Genomic DNA, 14,324 nt, shown 5'->3' on the forward strand with positions numbered 1-14,324 from the left:
ATTTTCTTTCTAAGCAGGTGTATACCGGTATATGTTTTGCGGAAAGGGAAACGAAGGTGTTTTGGCATTTTCGAAATTAAAGTTGAAACATTTCATGCACTTTTACTGAAGTTTGTTTATTTTTCCACAAACACTCAAACGTGTAAACACAATTAAAAATCTTGAGCAGTTCAGAGAGCGAGGGAGGGCTAATAAAGGGGTAATCCCCTAGCAACTCTCCTTTTCCATCTCTCATATCTTTCTTATGCCATTATCAGGACACCCTATACAATAAATTGGTCTATAGGTGGCGCTGTTCATCCTGTCGGTCTCGTGGGCCTTCTTTGCCTAGTGTCAGTCTCGTGAGCCTCTTTTGCCTAGTGTCGGTCTCGTGAGCTTTGTTTGCCTAGTGCGTTCTCGTGAGCCTTTTAAGCGTAGTGTCGGTCTCGTAAGCCTTTTGTGTGTAGTGTCGAACTCATGGGCTGTATAACTCGTGAGCTTATTTTACTTGATGTCGAACTCATGGGCTTTATTTACTAAGTGTCGAACTCGTGGGCTGTATAACTAGTGGGCTGTATGACTTGTGAGCTGTATGACTCGTGGGTTGTATGACTTGTGAGCTGTATGACTTGTAACCCCTTGTAACTATGCTTATTTCGAGTATAGGATGTAAATCGTTTTGCATGAGACTGTTTCTCTTATTCACATTAGTCCTTATTCACATTATTCACATTATTCACATTAGTCCTTATTATTATTATTATTCACATTAGTCCACATTAGTCCTTATTCACACTTGTCCTCGAAACACATCATCTTAATTTGAAAACAAAAATAAAAGCAAAAACAAAAACTAGCATCCTTAAATGACTTCAACCAGGCTACAAAATATGTGGGCATCATGCTAATCATCAGTAAATTACCATATTGTTACTCTTTTTAACCGGTCACATAGATTAAAAGCCAATAACGTCATTCATACACAAAAACCATTTGTGTCAACCACACAAGGCTTATGACGGGGCCAGTGAGGAATGAACTTTTTGAACTCTCTGAATCCATCCCAATTTAAATGGGAAAATACGCCTCCACTAAAATATGATATTGTATCCCTTTGACAACGTCCAATATGATTGTGTTCATAGCATTTCCTTTTGCATGTTCCTTCTGCCAGGGCTTTGCGCTTGCATAGGGGACGGAATGGCATCATAATGCTTACGGATCGTAAGCTTAAATCAATATCAAATTTACTTTTTTATGGTACATGTAGCTGTACAGCCATTGGCCATGAGGCTCTATTCAACTGAAGAAGAAGTTTTAGGATGCCCTATAGTATCAGAAATTTGATAATATTGCCAACTGTAAGCCTGCATACTGTATGTAGCAATCATTTATTCATACCGTCACTCCTTTTGAAGAATGATGATATTGTTTGGTCGTCATATCCTTCTTGTGAACCACGACAGTAGAATACTCCGAATCCCTGCTCATCCCACTCAGAAATGTTTGGAAATTGTACACGTCTGATACCACTTCCATAAGATTCAGCTTCAGGTGGGTCAGGTGAAGTGTCACTGGGTATTGGTGCTGTCCTGCCAAAGACACGAGAGGCAGCCGAGGATGGAGAGCTCCGATAGCACTGCAACTGGGTATCATTTGTTGCCTCAATGTTTGAAAATCCAGCTGAAAGAACTGTGATATTGACCCGTTCACCTGGATATAGTCAAATTATACATAGTAGGATTTCAGTCGTTTAGATTTAAATTGAGAAGTATCATAGATTACAGCTTTGTTATTCCCACGTTAACATTACAGCATTCAAACAGTAGGCCCTCGTACATTTCCGCAGTGTTAAATATGTCAAGTAGTAGTACTCTTTAATTTCATCACATACAAGCCTCATGATATGATGGAAGCATTTTAGAGAAGATAGCATCGCATTTTCGTAGAATTGGACAATTTGTATTTTATTTGCTGTTGCAGACTGATAAGATTTACATGCTTTAAAATATATACTTGACGAATACATGAATCAATTTTATGTAGCAGATTCCCCTGGGTAATATGACTGATTTTATTAAAACGAAAAATGAAACAGGATATTGGGAAAACTGTGTGAAAATTAATTGTTCAATTGACATGACATCCAAAAGCCTCATGTCTGAAAGTAGCTGCCTTGTCTCTTAAATATGCAGATACTTGTATAGATTTCCTCACTTGCTGCATGCCAAAATCTTCTCATTTCACACATTACTCAACTTGCCTTGGATGAAAAAAAAAAGTACTAAAATAAGTTGGCAAACTGAATGTTGGAAGCTGCGTCAAAATTCATGTTTTCACTGAACAGTAACTGTTGCGATTACATAATACAATGGGGAGACAAGACCTTGTATGTCAAAGATCATGACTTTTCAGGAACACAAACAAAGGCCATTTTTTCTTTTGACGTCAAATATAGTGTAGAATATCAGTCTTGGATGACATTGTTAACACTGTTTTATAACTTAAAAAAAAAAATGCTTAGTTGAAAAAAAAATGAGTTAGGAAGGATTTTTTTCTCAGAATACGCTGATTGAGCAAGGAGGTCTTGTCACCCAAAAGGGCAAGGCGCGGATCAGCTGTGATGAGTAGATTGACGTCTCATTGGTTGCATAAATATTATGATAGAGAAAAATTTGCTTTTGACCAGTTATTGAGCAACAAAATAAAATCTTTCTTTCTTTAAAGTCAAAATCACTACACCATTGCATCTGTGTGGAGGATAAAAGATCTTCTATACTTATTTTTCACATATGAAATAATTAGTAAACATTTATATTTTATAGGTCAAGGGACTCTCATCAAATAACCATATGCACTATAAACCTACTCATGACACTGTTTAATGCACGCCAAACTTCACCACAGGGATTTCTTAAGTCTCCGAGACGCCTCCAAGATGCCCCCGAGACCAGTTGGAGACTCGAAAGGGTCTCTGAATAAAAATCGAACTTGTTCAATTCTCCCTCAACTCCAGAGAGACTCGTTTAGATACCAGGAGACGTCGCAGAAACGTCGTAGAGACGTCTCCGCGACTATAATAGAGAGTCTCGAGCCTCCAGCCCTATAAGATACCCACTAAAGCAACATGACGCGCCCTACCAGCAACCAAGGAAACAGTAATCAACCTCAGCCAGCACCAACTAACTGACTCAGAACCCAAAGTCCTCTCTCTCGGCCTCAACTTGCCAAGAAAGTCCCTTTCCAATATCATCCACCGGGCAGAATCAAATCTTCGCTTTCTCACCAAAACCGCAGCTGACAACATCCGACTTACAGTTGTCAACGCTCTGTCCGACGCTCTTTTGCCCAAATCGAACATAAAAGAAGAAGTCAAAAGATCTTCGTAAAAACCAAGCCGACAATTCTAAAGGGCAATTCCACCGTGGTCATGAACAGACAAGCCGTCTTCCGCATCAAGATTCATAGGTAAACCAAGGAGGTACTAGGCAAGCTTGCCTAGTACCTCCTTGGGTAAACGCAAGATACACCTAGGTTCCCTGAGCTAAAGCACAAGATCACACCTCGCCACCATTTCGAACCTCTCGTAGAACTCACCAAACACCACATCACCATCTTACAATCGGCACCATCTCCAACAACAAAATCCGACCCTCCAACATAGTTAGTTTCGACGCAGTTCTCCCTCTTCACCATTGTTCTGTTACGGAAGCATACATCATCAAACAGCACATCTTCTGACCCGAACCTACAATCCAGAACCAAACTAACTCCTACTTAAATCCACGACCTGATCCTCATCACGTGCCTCCAACTCCTTTCACGTAGTGGCCCGAATAAAAAATTTCTCTTTTAACTTCTTTTTCAAAGATACTCGAAAGGCTTGTGTATAAACGCACCCTTAATTTTTTTCTTCAGGCAAAAATATTTACTGAATCTCAATTTGGATTTCGGAAAAAACATAGTACAACTCACGCATTACTCAAGTTTATTGATAAGATAGCTCATGCTATAGATGATGTTTCTCACACTGTCGGTGTTTTCCTTTACTTCTCCAAGGCGTTTGATACAATAGACCATGACATTTTACTTTATAAATTAAATCATTACGGAATTCGGGGAAGGGCGCTAGAATGGTTCACTGATTATTTAACGAATAGAAAACAATTTGTAAGTATTCACGGTCACGATTCCCAACCAAAACTGATTTCTTGTGGTGTTTCACAGGGTTCCTTGTTAGGCCCACTTCTCTTTATTTTATATATTAATGATATCCAGAACTCCTCTAAGATTCTCTCCTTCGTTTGTTTTGCAGATGATACAAATTTGTTCTTCTCTCATCAAAATCCTGATGCGCTTATAAACATAATAAATAAAGAACTTGTTTCATACGTGCGGTTTCTACTCCGAAGAGTGCACGTCGAAAACGTTCAGTAGCAGTATGTATTTGTTTAACGCAATTTTGAAGTTTTGTACCACCAAGTGAACTTGTTTCTGTCCAATCTTGGATTTTTGCGAACAAATTATCCTTAAACATTGATAAAACTCAGTATATGTTATTCAGTAATTCGCTACCTGTGTTACCTCTCTCTGTCAAGATAAACAACATTGATCTGTCACAGGTCAACAGTACAAAATTTTTGGGTCTTCATATCGATAGTGATTTATCTTGGAGAACCCATGTTAATTATGTAAGCAGAATTATTGCTAGAAATACCGGGGTTCTTAACAAACTTAGCTATCATTTTCCAAGTAATATTCTACAGAGCATATATTCAACTTTGATATCTCCCTATCTCAACTATGGGATTCTGGCGTGGGGAAATGCTTCTAAAAACCTTATTGATTCGTTATTTCTTGTACAAAAACGCGCTGTTAGAATTGTTAACCACACTGGATATTTATCCCACACGAACGAACTTTTTGTTAGTAATAGAATTTTGAAACTTCCCGAGTTATTTTATTACAACGTCGGCCTGTTTATGTTTCAATTTTCAACTGGCCAATTACCAGACGTATTTCCCCAAATGTTTACAAGAAATTATACAGTTCATGATTATCCAACTCGTCAACGTTACGCATATCACCTTCCACGTACCCGAACAATTTTCGCGAAAAAAACCATTATGTTCGCTGGGCCCAAATATTGGAACGAACTCCCTATGGAACTTGTAAGTTGTACCTCTGTAACCTCATTCAAACGAAAACTGAAGCAATATCTTCTTAGCAGCTACATTGTACGGCATGCATAGTGTATAGTTCTTGTTGCTCTTTACATGTTACCCCTTGTCTATCCCACCTTAGTCCGGCGGGATCCTAACCATGAACACTATTTTTGAACAGTCTGCCTGTTGCGCTGTTCATGCACCTATTGTTCCACTCGGTTATCGAAATTCTCGCGCGTGACAGCTGTCGGTTACTATGGTCACACGCAATGCTTGGTTCTAGGACCCATGCTGGAATGTTACTCCTGAGCTTTCGGTATTGTTTACATTCACGACAAATCTCATTATTCCACCTTCTACTTATAATAATAATAATAATAAATATCATTTATAAAGCGCTTATTACGATGTTTCTAAGCGCTGAAGAAAAATTAGGAAAAATAGATTAAATCATGGAACATATAAAAATTGAGATATGATGAAACGCAATACAATATACAAAATACATAAAATAAACATTGTAAGTTATAACTTATAGAACGAACTTAACATATATACAGACTGCATATAATAAATCAATACAAATCAATACCTTCTACTTATGTATTTATGACATACAGTTACGCCATTTTCTATACTCTGCAACAAACCCCTTGAATCTCTGCAGTTGTTGTTCACTGTTGCAACATGTGACCTTCCTGTTTTCTGTATTTTTATTTAGTGACATATATTTAATTGGATTTTTTGTTTTGTTTGTTTTAATCGGTTTCCCCAGATATAGTTGGTCTTAAAAAACATCCGTACTTTAAACTTCCCCTAATCTGATTACTCACGGGACCTGCGGCTGTACAAGCTAATGCTTTTACGCAGGCCCCATCATATTTTTTCGCATTATGACCACAGTTTAATTCGCATGCATACAGACCTCGTGTTTATACCAAATCAAACTTCTGTACATTCTGATGAAGTCTCATCTAAATTATGTTTTGTATAATTTTCGTATTTATATACTTTATTGTGATATTATGTGAGAAATATGAAAATAAATTGAAATGAAATGAAAAAATCTAAAAGCAAGTCCAAGAAACAGCCATGGCCTCACCGTTCTCTCCTATAAATCATCGCAACCATTTTCATAATTATGGAACACTTCGAAACTCAAGTTCCTCCGATCTCCACAGCAGATCTGAGCTTCTAATATTCTCGACGACCGAAACAGAGAACGCCTCTAACTAATATATCTGAAGTACTTGCCGTTTCGGGCAGATTGACTATCCTTCGTCAGCTCACCTGTGCCTTTCGACTGTCACTATATGCCTCCCGACACTCTCCCTATGTAATGCCGCTTCAATTCACTCCTACATTCTGATCTTTGTAGGGTCTTCTTTTGCCAAACGCAGTCCTGTCAAGGACTACATCCCTTTGGCTTTACTTTATTCTTTTTACTCGGTTGAACTGCTAATTTTTTCAATGACAAATGGTATTAATTTCCCTATGTATTTGGATTTGGTGGGAGAAGGAGGAGGAGGACCTGGAGGGGGTTTTGTACCATTTTCAACGTCTGGTGATAGCCAGCTGCACGATACAAGACGACCATACTCATTTCCCCGTGGGTACTTACGAGGTTTCTTTTCCAGTTCATACCAAACGGGGCATCCGGAGCACTCTGATCTCTGCATGACAAGACAATCGGAAATTAATTGGAGCGCTCTAAAGTTATGCCCCTTGTGAGGCAAGGCTCAGGAGCGCTCCTGAAGGGTTCTAATCTCTGTAGCCTATATATTGCACTCTGGAAGTAAAATGCCGTGGGAAGTAGTGCATACAGTTTGTATGTTATCAGTTCCTATGCACTCGAATGTCGCCATGACAGTTATGCCCCTCTCAGCCACTTTTCGTGTGGTCTCATTGATCAGCGATTTTCTGTATTAACAGACACAGAGAAGCATACTAGTATAAGTCGAAGCGCTTCAGGATTGCTCCCATGAGACCCGACGCTTATAAATGGGGTGTCTGTGCAATGTGTGTGTGTGGGGGGGGGGGTGCAACAGAAGCATCTGGCGGGCACTCTCAGTTGTCTTCCAGTGATCAATAACATGGATTGTACTATCCTAGAGAGTAGGAATAAAAAATTTCCACCTCACTGGATTGTACTAAGTAATATATTTCTGTGCCATAGAATGGTCCCCTCCAGTTGAAATAGCTCGATTTTTACACCAATTTCTTCATAGCTAGACTGCCAGTTATGATTTTACATAAGACATATGTAGTAGATTATAAGCAAATACAAATAAAGATAGATTAGATTCTTTTTTCCAGTTCAGGGGGAATGTAAATGGAAATCAAAACACCAAAAGCACCATCCTCTTGACTTCTAACAGGGCCGCGAAACCGAGGGCTACAATCCCCCCCCCCCCCCACACACACACACTTATTTTGACTTGTCAAAAAAAGAAGAAAAGAAAATAAATGAATTGAACAGAAATTTGAAAAGATACCTACAAACTTCCAAAGGTTCCGTCTTCCCTTCTAAATGGGGAGAGAGAATGGGGTAACATTGGCCCTGATATAAATTATGGCCGGTAACGTTCCGCGACCCCTGGACCCCGTTTTATCAAAAGATATAATCGATAATAAATTTCCTTACGCACAGGATGCCATAGACTTACGATAGAAATCAAATGTATAATCAATCTAGCTCTTCATAAAACAGGGCTCTGTTCTATATGTGCCATTAAGCATGATCTAACCTTTACGTGTCCATAGGACATAATGGTGAAAACAGCAAGATATTTCAACAGTCTGCAAAGATCATCTGCCTCTCCACATAATTATGATGATGATCATTCCCATTAAAATCGACACTCAATGTTTAGTAAATTTACCATCTCGAGTCTTATTTCACAGTTATCTTGACACTAAATCTTGTGATCAGGCACTTTCTTGTTTTCGTAGAAGTTTCATAAGCCAATAACCAAAAAGACTTGAATCATAGAAACTTAATTGTACTTGAGAACACTTTCCAAGGTCTCTGTAACAATTCAACATGAGTAAGTATAGTCGTGGAATATTTTCACAAGTGCCAGTTTCTATTGTCTATAGGTATTCGTTCGCCAACAATAATCCTTTCATAGACAACGCAAACATGGTGTTAACGCAAACATCTCTTTCTCACTTGCACCACCATGCAAACTTTCAAACGACACATTTCCAAGGTTCAATACAATCATGCTTAGGACGGGAAAGCGGAAGGGCGACTTTAAAATTTGTGTAGGCGCCCCATATAGGCGCCTTGATCAATGGGTTGATGATCGTTATTCCGAATGCTCATTTTTCCGACAAAGAAAAAATTAGTATAGTTATTATATACTTGCGGCTCATTAATCCGAAATTGAAGAAAACAAAGTTTGTATCGTATTATTTGTTGTAATTATCCGAGCGCTCGTTTTAAAGGCTCTTCATCCCAGCGGTTCGTTATTCGGCAGCTTGTTATTCCGAGAATGAAAATAAATTTTATTCATTTGAAAAACAGACAGGATTTAACCATCCGAAAAAAAATGATCAAGTTTGTTGTGTTGAACATAAGGTCTAGTTTGTTGAAGAGATATTATAGAAGAGTTTTACAATTGCTGTTAGATGGATTTTGCTGTTTTATTTTTTTTTTTAAATCACATTTTAAATGAATACTTTTCATATGGTCTATATTTAACTTATTACAGCAATTGTTTCATGTTTGGAATCTTTTTCATTTTCGAATCAAAAATTTTATATCACTTTTGAATGAATGAATGAACAACCATTTCATTTTCGACGTCCAGATTCGCCCTGTAATCTCTTTGACAGATTTAACAGCTGAAATGTTTATATAGAATAAATGTCGATAGATTATGTATCAATTGGTGATTCCATTTTGTGATCCGCTCAAAACACCGCCATCTCTAGCCAGACTTAAATCGCGCAGTTGAAGATGTTGATTTAAAACTTGTTTCAAAGCCAACCCGAGTTACGCCGTCTACATCGACATTGATTGATGTACTATTTTCTTCCACCCATGACAAGATACCATTTTGCGTTGTTGTTCCTATTGGTCTCAGCCTTCACTATACATGATTATAGCTGCATGGAGTAAATCCCGACCACCTCCAGTAAATTATGAATAGATTATTAGTCTTAACCTAAAAAAGTATCGACATTAATGGATTGCGAAAGATATCAGCAATGTGTCATGGGATGATGTTGTTTCTCAAAGCGATGTTTATAAATGCATATCAAATATACTTGATAAATATGCCCGCTAAACAAAGAGACACCGTGGTTGAATTCATCCAAAATACACAAAATGAGTGAAAGAGATAACATGTGAAGCTCAGTGGGAACAATATATTGTTTAAAAAAGGTACGGGAATGGCTTCAAAATGGTCATTATACGTTACTGAAAGTATTGTTGAAAATTCCGGTGATTCTGCCACAATGTGGACAACACTTCAATATGATAAATTTCCAAGTAGGGAAAAAATCAACCTCTCAAATCAGGTGATGACGTTGGCAGTAATAAAGGCATTGCCTTCAGCTCAAAGGATATGTATTAATTTTCTTTTTTTGCAAATGTATCTCCTCGCAGAAAAGAGATTGCACGATTTGAGAATGACATGAAAAATATTTGACGGGCTCGACATCTTTCTTTTTTAATTTAAGAGTATCTCGGATAGATATATCAAGTTGTGTTATGTCAACATCATCAAACTGGGCTAAATTCATGCATTCATATTCAAATTCCTGCAGGTATCATAAAAGATTCAGCATATGATATCCTAACTCCACTCCTAACAAATATTTCTTTAACTACAGGCAAAGTACATCAACAATGGGAAATTGTGCGAGCCACACCCCTTCACAAAGGAGGTAGTCCAGATCCATCAAACTATACACCAATTGGTATGCTCCTAGTTTTGTCATTTAAACAAGTCTACACATTCTGTGGGTCAACGACCTTTTAAACTGTTAATTTAACTGCTAAATAAAATACCAACATGGTTTCGGCTTAAAAATTCTACATCCTCTGTATTGACAAAAATGTTGTGGAGGATTTTCAGGTCTCAGTTGACAATGGGGAAGTTGTTGCGGCGGTTACCCTAGACTTGGAAGAAGCTTTTCATTTAACGCCGCAAATAATCTTATTGAAAAGTTGAAATACCTGAGTCTTGATGATGTGGCAACTGAGAGGTTAAGACAATAGGGCCTATTTCAAAATGCGGAAGCAAGTCACAACGGTAAATGGAACAGCGAGGCTGTTGAACAATATAGTGCTTTTATGCAGACCACGTGTGCTTACATTTTTCTACTACGTATCCAAACATTGAAAAAAATATGCCGAATTTTCTTTACATAGAGATTGGTTTTTACAGAATAATTTATATTCAATTAAAAAAAAAGATAATAATTCAATGGAGATCAAAACATCAAAGACACCATCCTTATCATTACATCTTCAAGATAAAGATCACTGTGGTATTACAGTGCATTCTACATTGTTGCATTTATAGCACAATTTAAACTTTTCGTATTTTACAAACCTTGGAGATATACAGGACACAACGTCATGAAAACAGCAAAATATTCCAGCAGTCTGCAAAGACCAAAATCGCATCCGCCTCTCCACATTGCCCACATGATGATCACTCCCTGTTGAAATCTACTCTCAATGTTTGGTAATTTACTGACTCGACTCTGATGTCAGTTAAGTTGCAATGGTGTCGCTGAACACTAAATCTCGTTATCAAGCACTTCCTTGTTTTCGTAGGAGTGCCATAGGCCTAGCAACAAAGACTATGGAAGCTTGTACGTCAGAGAAAACTATGCCAGGTTCACGGTATAACACAATGTGTAAGTATACTTGTGGTTTTTCACATTGCAAAGTTTTTACAAGTGACGGTTTCCATACTCTTTGTGGGTCTTCTTTCGCCAAATAAAAGTCATTTCAAAGACAACAGACACATATATACGGAGTTGACGCAAATATCACCATACAAACTTTTTAAACGATACATTTCCGAGGTTCCTTGTTTGTAATCTACTTTGAATGGCGCCTTCCATTTCATATTCAGATGGAAGAGTCTAATTTCATTTTCTATATGAATGAACACATTTGGATTAGCAAACCTTTATTGTTTCGATTTAACATATTTTCGAATAAACAAACTGTAAAGGATCACATTGGTCGTCGAAGCGCACTGTATAGTGCTAGCAATGGAAATTTAAAACAACCTCACTCATTTAAAGATTTCTCATAATCTTTTTCAGGTAGCCTTTCGACACACACGGAAGCTTTACACCAAACACGTCATGCGCATTCAGAATTTACAGAAGTTGCCTTGCACTGTCAGACTTGTACAGTCATATACATTTTCACTAAAATTCAATGATAAAGCGACTTCGGTTTAAGCGTATACACAACCAACATCCACCTGCACACACACAACATATAAATTAGTAGATCATCACATATAGGCCTACCAGCCTCATTCCTAGAACACATTGATTGTTTTTCTATACGTCATAGTAGTGTAAATGTTTCAGTAACGGAAGAGTAATTACTCTATAAGATGAGCCCCATCCAAGTCTTCAGCTGTGCACATGGCAGGGGCGGATCCAGGAATTCCATAAAGGGGGGGTGCCTCTTCAAAATTAAAGGGGCACCCCCATTTTTCTATTTCTTTTGTTTTAACACAATAAATAAATAAATAAATAAATAAATAAAGAGAGGGCGCCCGGTTCGCCCCGACTGGATCCGCCACTGCATGAACTCATTTTGAACTCATTGAACTCATTTTCAAACTTTGCAATATCGCGTCTTTCCTACATGTGATGCAATAATATTACTTCGGAATTGACAATCCTCCACTGATTTGTATCCTCTATACATCGTACAAGTGTAGATTGAAACACTTTATATCCCTCGTTCCACTAGCTGGCAGACCTCCAGCAAGCAGCCATAATCATAATATCGCCATTTCTTTGGCAGTATTTTCAACACAAACATAGAGGTAGAGCTAGGGTTATCTGCACAATACATTTATTGAAAATCTGATCATCCGTTGTTGAGTTATTGGGAGATTAAGCCTATTTTATGTTCTTTATGACCCGAATGACCTTTGACCTTTGAAATCATAACGCCATGTCTTACTTCATTATGGACACAGTTTGTAAGTTTGGTGAAAATCCGATCCCCCGCCCCCGTTGCAAAATTCTAGACTTTAAAGAGTATCCCTTTGGTTTTTCTGTGTTCTTTTTTATTTCTGGTTGAGCTGCTTCTACTTTGATATGTATTCATCAAAACATTAACTACACCATCCTAATCATTACATCTTCAGAGTAAAGGACTTTTATGAATTCTACACGTTTGTGTACCCTCATAAAACAACACAATTTAAAGGGATCGTATAGTTTTGGTTGAGACTTAACTTCAGGCTTTTATCATTTTTGGTGAGATAGCGAGAAACCTCCTATGAGATATAAAAGAGCATGTAATTCCATGAGGATTTCAACGTTTATTTGATGAAAATTGATTTTAAAATGGCTGAGATAATCCAAGACAGAGCGATCCTAATAAAGTGTGGGGCCCACATTTTATTACCATCATTTTGTTTTACTTTGTTTTTGAATGTTTCAGCTATTCCAAACCCAATTTTCTTAAAATTTGAATTCCTCTTAAAATGGTATGTTCTGTACTATTTCATAAGTGTTTTCTTGGTATCTCACAAAAAAAGTTAAAGCCCAATTTTCATCTCCACCAATACTGTACCATCCCTTTAACATTTACGTATTTTTACAAACCTTGGAGGTACATAGGGCACAACGTGATGAAAACAGCAAGATATTCCAGCAGTCTGCAAAGACCAAAATCGCATCGGCATCCCCACATCGCAGACATGATGATCATTACCTGTTGAAATCTTTACTCCTGTATGGTAACTCTGATGTCACAGATTCCTTGCAATGGTGTCGCTGAACATTAAACCTTGATATGTGATCTGGCACTTCCTTGTTTACGTAGGAATGACACATGGAACTATATATAAGCAACAAAAACTATGTTCGCGGTAACACCATAAGTAGTTATGCAAGGTGTTACCACGAATCTTGGAAAGTTTTCACAAGAACAAGTTTCCATGGCCTTAGTGTGGGTCTTCTGTCGTCACATAATAGTCCTTTCAAAGACTGCAAACACATTGCGCACTATCGCCAACCTCTCATCCTCATTTACATTACCACGCAAACTTTCAAACAACACATTTCCCGGGTTCCTTGATTTTTTGCCTTGTTGTTTGTTTTGTCAATACCAACCTACACGAACTCTTCGATCCTCAACTTCTGGTCTCTTACATATTCCGTTTTCTAGGAAATCTTGGGGGGAACGAGCTTTCGCTCACGCTGGACAAACACTGTGGAATTCACTTCCGGTACGTGAGCTGAAAGACTCAAGCTCCATAACATCTTTTAGGAGTAATCTAAAATCCTATTTGTTTAGCAGTGCGTTTTGAAGACAGACTTTCATGTCTTCTTTTCATCTTCTTCTATTATGGTGTATGTATTCTCGGTCTTTTTGCTTTGATGTAAAGGGCCTTGAGCATTTGATCAGAGTGGAGAATGGCGCTATAGAAATTGTAAGCCTATGTATGTATGTATGTATCATTATTATTATTATTATTATTATTATTATTATTATCATTATCATTATTGATATTGTTATTATTATTATTATTATTATCATCATCATCACTATTATTATTAAGAGCAGGAAAGCGAAAGGACGACAAGTTAGCAATAGGAATTACATTTACAGTATTTGGCGGTGATATAGGGAGCTCACTGATCTCGATCACTGATCTCCTTGGTGAGGAGACTTCGCGGCGACTGATTCAGTCATTGGAACTCGTGGCGACTCTAAAGGGCTTTTTACACTTGTAAAATTTTGCTTAGCCCCGGACCAACGGTGGGGCTAAGGGGGGGGGGGGGGGGCCTTAGCCCCACCGTTGGTACGGGACTATCCTTAGCCCACTTTCTGTTTACACTCGTTTTTGCCAAAGTGGGCTAGCCCCACCGATAGTACGGTACTATCTGGCCCTGCAAAATAGCAGGGGTTAGCACCGCAATTGCGGTGCCAAGCAAGTGAGTGTAAACAGA

At 38.0% G+C, this 14,324-nt stretch overlaps 1 protein-coding gene across 1 annotated transcript in view; it reads right to left on the minus strand.

The window, feature by feature from the left end:
• LOC139723384 (receptor-type tyrosine-protein phosphatase mu-like) overlaps window positions 1-13,316 on the minus strand; it is a 75,417-nt gene extending 62,101 nt beyond the window's left edge. Inside the window, exons 1-2 of the mRNA XM_071634631.1 lie at window positions 12,975-13,316; window positions 1,381-1,692 (exon numbers count right to left, since the gene is read on the minus strand). Coding sequence (XP_071490732.1) covers window positions 1,381-1,692; window positions 12,975-13,080 — 418 coding nt within the window. The 5' untranslated portion in view covers window positions 13,081-13,316. The remainder of the gene's footprint in view (window positions 1-1,380; window positions 1,693-12,974) is intronic.
• Window positions 13,317-14,324: the final 1,008 nt, after the last annotated feature.

This window comes from Diadema antillarum, unplaced genomic scaffold (genome assembly GCF_040938485.1).
Source record: "Diadema antillarum isolate AM-2024a unplaced genomic scaffold, OU_Dant_1.0 scf00000188, whole genome shotgun sequence".
NCBI classification, from domain to species: Eukaryota; Metazoa; Echinodermata; class Echinoidea; order Diadematoida; family Diadematidae; genus Diadema; species Diadema antillarum.